General features: G+C 45.4%; 1 protein-coding gene across 3 annotated transcripts in view; it reads left to right on the forward strand.

Annotated features, from left to right (window-relative positions):
• LOC106750286 overlaps positions 1-3,197 on the forward strand; it is a 69,365-nt gene extending 66,168 nt beyond the window's left edge. For all 3 annotated transcript variants that reach the window (XM_014630521.1, XM_014630522.1, XM_014630523.1), the window contains exon 6: positions 237-3,197. In XM_014630521.1, coding sequence (XP_014486007.1) covers positions 237-446 — 210 coding nt within the window. In that variant the 3' untranslated portion in view covers positions 447-3,197. The remainder of the gene's footprint in view (positions 1-236) is intronic.
• Positions 3,198-7,691: the final 4,494 nt, after the last annotated feature.

Here is a 7,691-nt window from a genome sequence, read left to right on the forward strand (position 1 = left end):
TTTTCGGGTTAAAACTAGAAGGCGATATAGTTGAGGCCGAAAGTGACTGTAATTTTTATTATTACGATTTTTATTATTTTATTATTATTCTAATTTTAATTATTAATTTTAATTACTTCAGTAGCATTTTTCTCAGCGTGAGAGCTCTCGTTGCGCGTCTCGTCCGAATATACTCCGAATTTTCCTCTCTCTCTCTCTCTCTCTCTCTCTGACGTGCCGACGTGTTTCTTTTCCAGATCCTCTGCGAGGTGCAAGTCGGTTTAGTAGAGCGCGGCACACCACTGCCGAAAGACGTCTCGCGATCTATTATGCCGCACGAGCAACGCTCCCTATCCTCGGAGACCGAACAGAAACTGCGAGCGTTCATCATCTACCGGGATTACGTGAACTTTCTGGAATACATACAACAAGTTTTTATGTATTTGAGAAATAAAGCGTACACCTGAGGATTCCAAGGCGAAAGTAGAAGAAGGGTTACCAGGCGACGACTCACCCATTTTAGGACAGCGGCACAACCGCAACTCCCCCACGTCCTGCTGACTTGAGATGGTTGAAGGAGGAGGGTGGCAAAATGCGAAAGAGGATCCTTCCGATTATATTTTTTCTCGTCGGATGGACGATTTTCACAAGTCATGCCCGTGGCAAGGAGGCCGAGCGATTCGTGATTGGCACCGACGACGACGGCGACGATGATCCGTCGAATCGTCGTGGAAAATGACGGATGCACACAACGCGTCGTCGCGTTCGCCCTTGTCAAGCCACCACCGGTGATAACTCCGCGACAGAGGTCACACGGCGGCCATTGTCGAGTCTCTCATCATCCACCGTCCTCCTTCGACACTCTCCGATAGAACGTCAACAATTAAGGGTAAACAAACTCGCGTCGTTATTAACCCACTCGCTTTCGCCTACAACTTGCGTTTATTTATATACGTAGACTAGCATCAGCATCGGGCATTAATCGATGAACATTTTAGTCGGCCGAAACAATCCGCCAGTCGATAATCGAAATCATCGTATCGTGTATGCAATTCTGGCTAATTCCATCGATTAACGGCTTCATTGTTATACACAGTCACGACTTATTCGATCCAATCAATTAACTTCATTGATGATTGTTATATTATTATATTAATATGTCGTGACTATGCATAACAATTGAGTGTCACGATCGATTGCTTCAATTCGATTGATTCTACAATGACTAGTAATTGATATATATATATATCATCAATCGTGAGTAAATATACATATACATGTATATAATACACATATATGAAAATCGATTAATTTCGATTATTGTGACTAACGGATGATTTAACTCGACTGAAACTGCAATCACGTTTAATGTCCAACGCTGACTATCATGCCCACACACACACACACACAAGTAGCATATAGCATGGCTTCGGTGCGACGATGCGCCATAACCGTAACTGCGAGCATGCTTGACGAATCTCGATATCGCGCGAAGACGAAAGCAACAGGTTCAGCAGCGCGCTCGAGTTTTCCGAACGAAAAAATAAAGACGCGGGGACATCGCGTTATTTACACCCCGGGAACGCGACGGCCGTTGTTCTCGATACGCCCCGCTCTCGGCGGGTCCTTCGATCGCGGTTCGACGTGCTCTTTCCACCGGAGCGGCACGAGGCTTCTTAGCGATACCTCTTTGTACGAGTAAGCCGATCGCAATGAGCATTGTACGCAAGGAAGGGCCTGTGTAAGATCGAGGCGATCGCGTTGGAAACGGCAATTACGGGCGAGAAGCGCTCTTGCCGAGAACAGCGTCCGAACTTCAGCGGGTGTCCGATATTATTATCGATCTCACGACTTCACTTTCACACGTGACATTTCGCTCGCGCCGCTGAAATCCACGGTAGACATTACCTTCGATAAAACGACGACCGTCAGTTTCTTCGTCTTCGTCGCGCGTCGCGGAAAATCACCCGAGTCGAATCGTCCGACGCGGTCTCGCTCCCGGGCGATACGTTGCACTCAATGCGGCAATGTTTCCGAACACTTGGTCGCAAAACTCGTAATATCCAACATTGCGTATTTCTTTTTGTTTGTTCTTTCTTGTGTGCCAAGTGCGTGAGGTAGAATATTGTAATTATGAGTTGAAGAGTGGACGAGTAGTAGTTAGCGATAGAGAGGAAAGAAGTCAATCGTAGCGTCGGTTGGGTTCCTAATCAAACGCAGTATTCACGCCGTAATCCGGGCCACTCACGTGATTTACGAAAGATCGAGAAAATCGCGCATATACGTGCGCGCATGCTGTGCGCACTCATACTCACATATATACACGTACACACGCACACACATGGAGAATGTCGCGAACGACATCTCGCTCTGAAGAGGTATCTCTACGCGGAACAATTCACACACTCCCCCCCACCCCTCATCCCATAATCCTACATAATAATTTATTGACTCCGTAATATTAGTATATATTTATATTTATTCAGATTATTTATTTTATTTTTATAAAGGTTTTACACACGTCCGATTAATTGTATTTAAAGTTTCTAGTTGAGCTTAAAAGTGCCTAGCGTACGGAAGGACATATCTCTCTCTCTCTCTCTCTCTCACACTCTCTCTTTCCTTCTCTCTTTTTCTCTTTCACGTAGTTGAAAGTATTAATATAATATTATTACTACAATATATCACTGGGTCGGAACGCGCGTCCGTCGCGCGCCGCTGCGCCCACGCAGAACATGAAGACTCGATACTAACTAGAAACTTTACGAGGCTCATAAATTTCGCAATCCTGATCGCTACTGCTCTGCACGCAACGACACGCCGCTAATATTGCGTTTTACTCGACACTGATTTTTTTGAATAAATATTCTTTTATACGATCCTGTTTTTTTTCTCTCTTTTTTTCTTTTTTTCTAGACATATCGACCTTTCGTTGTTTTCGATCTAACGACTGCGCAAGACTGTTAAAGACTGTTGGCCGAAGGGGCACGTCGCGAGATCCATCCTCCCCCTCCCCCCCCCTCTGTTCGTCCTTTAATCTAAGTTTAGTCATAATTCTATTCGTGACGTTGCGTTGCAATCGCGCCGTACATATTTTTATATACACACATAACACACACACACCTACAAAGTATATATTTTTATACTGTATCGTCGTATGGAAAACACGACAAATCGAAGAATATATATATATATATTTTCGTGGCACACCTCCCCCCCCCCCCNGATAAAACGGAAGAATATTGTTGGTACTTATTATGTTACTCTCTCTTTCTCTCTCTGGAAAAAGTCACTGTGCGTGATCATCTGCAAATAAAAGTGCATTCTGATGTTGTATCGTCATTAATTCTCTCTTCGGTAGCGGCCGGTAAGCTTATCACAAATCATACGTACGAATTGCCTCCGTAGGCGTGCAGTTATCATTTCAACGCGAAAAACCGTTATTTATACGCACACGCGCAATGCGTTAAGTGTATTTTTTTTTTATCGTATCATCGCGTCTGTGATATGCATCGTAGAGTATTTTCAGCCGACTAATTGTTTATCGTCGAATCAACAGATTGTTTGCTTCCGTTTCGAAACGAAAAGGAGGCAAAGGAAAGGGCAATAAAAATAAGAAAGAAAGAACGATGTCTCTCATATATATGTCTTCAATCGATCTCTGTGTCCCTTTTTTTGTTAAAACTTGTACGATTATAGAATTATGGAACGCACAAGGTAATTCGAAATGAATTGCCGTGAAAAATTATCGTGAAAAATCACGCACGATCTTGAATATTTCGGCTAACGATAAAATTAATAGTAAAATTAATTGGTGTATTATTAGTAATCAATTAGTGTTATTTATTAATCAATACCATTAATTATGTATAGTATTTATTAATTTACAAAAATCGGACAATTAATTCACTACCGGTGAATTAATAGTAGATACAAAACATACAGTTTTGTTCTACAAGGTGTAATACAATCAGTGAGATAAGAATGAATATTCATTGCAGGATCCTGTAGAGAAGATGCAGGACAAAACGCGAAAAGCAAAATTTTCTTCGAGCATGGTGCGTTCCGTAAATCCTGCGATAGAAATAAATTAAATGTACATCAGCCATCATTTTTGTGTATACATACACATTGTACATAAATCAATCCGATAACATAGTATAATATAGTAATAAGCTATAGACTCACTCTCTCTCTCTCTCTCTCTCTCTCTCTCTCTCTCTCTCTCTCTCTCTCTTTCTCTCTATCTCTCTTTTTCTCTTCTCTATAAAATTACATGTGGATATGTAAAATGCATACGGGCTTCTCTCTTCAGAATGTCCGTTCTGTTGTATCATATTAAACCAAAGACCACTCAACATCGAGTACTGTTATTATTTTAACCCGCCAATTCCTTCCACATTCCCTCCGGATTACTCCGAAGGATCAGTTTTACGGAAATATTCATCCTCGTGGTCGGTTTAACAGACCGCTCAGCGTTATCGCGGCAAAATGTGTCGTCACTTATTTTTCGCAAAACAGGCAATCGCGGAGGCACATGTAATCTGGACATTTTGATACGTGTTTGTTCTCGTAAGACAGAAGACTACCGGTTAAAATTAGAACAAAAGAAAGGAACACAATTATTAGGGATACAAATTAATTCGGCGCCCTTTTTCGTGAAACTCAAAGTTTATCTACTAAAAGTCAAGTACAAGTTTATATATTCGAAGTGATTCCCGTTATTTTCTATGGCTTCGTCTATCGGGTAGCTGATGAATGTCCCCTCGCGGTAAAAACTTGGCGGTTTTGACTCAGTAAAGTCATCGATGCTTTTTCGGACCACTCGTCAACTGTTTTAAAATGCGTATCCGCCAGATGATGTTGAAGCGACCGAAATAGGGTGGTAATCCGACGGGGTTAGATCTGGCGAATGAGCCGCATGAGGGAGGATTTCCCGACTCAATGTTTAGATGAGATCCTTCGTCCCTTTTGTAGCATGTAGCCGCGCGTTATCGTGCAGCAGAATCATCTGTCTAGTTTCATTGCCGGTAAAAGGTCTATTTACAAGTTTTATGGGTGACAGCACCTTCACCCGAAGCATAACAAATCATTTCGATAGACTGAGCAGCATTCTGATCCAACTGGAGTGCAAAAAGGTGTCTCAGATGCTTCTTTTCGAACAACATCGTGATAACTACTATTTCCTGAGGTCATAACGGCAAGGCCGTCGACTATTATAGCGCTTCTTAAAGCTTAAGGTTGACATGTTCAAATCACCACAGGATGGAAAATTTCAATCCGCACCCGAGTTACGGGACATTAAATGCAAAGGCACCGAATTAATATGTACATCTAATAATTTAATGAACAAACTCACAATTTCATCTTCGCGATCTTTCACTCGGCAGCGTTCCGTCTTTCCGCCTTCCGTGTGACTTCCCGTGCGCTCGGGAAATAAAGAAGCGGATGAAATACAGGTGTTTGCCGAAGAGGTGTATAACGACGCGAAGTCAACGACCGGTTTGATTTTATTCTCGTTGACTTATTCGCGCGAACGAGCACAGGTCCGCCTCGAGGACGCCTTCTCTCCGATCACACACGAGTTTCACGATTCATTTATATTCGAGCGACGCACACACACACGCACACACACACACAAAACGATTGTCTTTTCCATATGTGATGATCGGCACGCGTTACTCGGGCATTCGACGCGCACATTCCGGCTTGAGCAAACGGGATTTGTCTTTTCCCATGATCAGTGTCCGATGTCGTGTCTGGAGCTGTCGACGTCGTCGTCGATGTTTGAGAGGAAACGCGTAAGTACATGATGATCGGCTCGAGTACGGCTCTGTCCCGAGCCGCCGTGTTTGCGCACGCTGTTAGCTCGTTGTCATCGCCCGTCCAACTTACTTTCTCATAAGGATCTCCACTCTTCTCGTACTGACCCTGTGTGTTTGACGATCCCTGTCCGCCTTCCCTTTCGTACCCTCGTCCAGGTGGCTCTCCCGAGCACCGCAAAGGTGTCAATGTTTTATCTAGCCATTAAGATCGTTAGCTCATCTTCCTACGCGGCGTTTGACGACGGGTGGCCGATACAATTCTCGACGATAAGTTTTCAAAAGCGGAGAGAAGAAAAATCGCAACATTCGTTAAATAAACAGCACACCACCGTGACGAAGAGTGATTTCAGATGAAGACTTCAGAACGGAACTGTATAATTTACCGTATAGCGGCTGCACACCTACGAGGCTCGATTTCTACCAGGATTTTCCGGACACAGCGAGAAGAAAGGGGGAAAAAATGGGGTAACAGTACGATCGTGTGCTGATTGAAAGCTGCAAACAATAGCAAGAACCGCTATTACCGTACAATCTGAAAATCACACGGCAATATATCAGGCGTGTACAAAGTAATTCGGTGCCATTTAACGTCTCGTTAGCCGATTATTACGATCGAACGTAATCGGCGAATCCTTCGCAACGGGATCCACGAATTCTGGGGAGGACACGGGAAATCTACGGGGAAAAGAGAAAGCGCACTTGCGAGGAAGAAAGTGCCTGCGTCGGTGCCTCCGTTGTTCGGCGCGCACCGTCGGAATCGTCGATCCGGGCGTCTCGCGAGGTATGAATGAGCCGTGAGAGAAGAGACCGAAAATATCGGTCGGCGCTATGAATGGCTGGTGAAAACCGTGGGGCGATTTTTTTTCCACCGGGGGGAGGGCGCGCCTCTTCTTCTCCGGTTGGCCCTACCACCATTCTTCTTCGGCTCATCGTTTCTCGCTCGCTCTCTCTCTCTCTCTCTCTCGTCGTCAATGACGTGCCGGCGATCCTTTTGCACTTCGCTCCAAATGAGAGCGGCCCGGAATCGTCTAGGCTCCGCCGCTGCCCCCCCTCCCCCGGTCCTACCTGCCAGCGCCATCGCCGCGGGCAAATACTTCGGCTCCTTTCAGCTGGAGGAAAAAATAGAAGGCCTCGTTGTAATTAGGACAGTGCGCCCGCATCCCACCGTTAGGGGGAGAGTCTCCGCCACTCGCCGTCTCCATTCTTCTTCATCACCCGCTATCTGACTCGCCCTGTCCTCCTCCCGTTCCTTCCGTCCCGCCGCTATCCTCGAACGCCCGAGGGCGTCCTCCCGCTACATTCCTAGTGACCCTCAAGACAACTTTCAATAATGTCGAGACAAGAGGCTCCCAAAGTTGAGTGGTCCTCACGGAGGATCACCGTGGCATCCTTGGAAACGGATCGTCCGTTACATCGTCGTAGCTCGGGTAATATACGTTCCGTCTCAAAATCGACGTCGGGAACAATCAGTGTGCCGTATCCTCGGTGAATAATCGCGCTCGCGAGGACCAATAGATCGCTCCGATAGATTCGCAAACGGAAGGGCTCGATGCGAAAACTCGATCCCGTCGATAAGTTGTTTTAATACTTCGCGAAAACACAAACCTGCCGAAATTGTGACACGTAAGTAAAAGATCATTTGAATATTTCGTACGAAGAAGGAAACCTTGCGAGAAACTGTCGGGGGGGGGGGGAAAAAAATGGTCTCGCACATTTTTACGTACGACCGATCGTTTCACGAGTGAATCACGCCGGCTCGATTTTCCCTTCCTCGACGACGACGTGCCGAAGGTGTGCGCGAGACCGTCGCAGGAGTCGTGAATTCGAACGATCGGAGGAAGACGAGCATGGCACACGGTCATCCTTAACTGCTGTTGATTGAGGGGC

This window comes from Dinoponera quadriceps, unplaced genomic scaffold (assembly GCF_001313825.1).
Source record: "Dinoponera quadriceps isolate SergipeBrazil2010 unplaced genomic scaffold, ASM131382v1 scaffold3676, whole genome shotgun sequence".
In the NCBI taxonomy this organism is placed as follows: domain Eukaryota; kingdom Metazoa; phylum Arthropoda; class Insecta; order Hymenoptera; family Formicidae; genus Dinoponera; species Dinoponera quadriceps.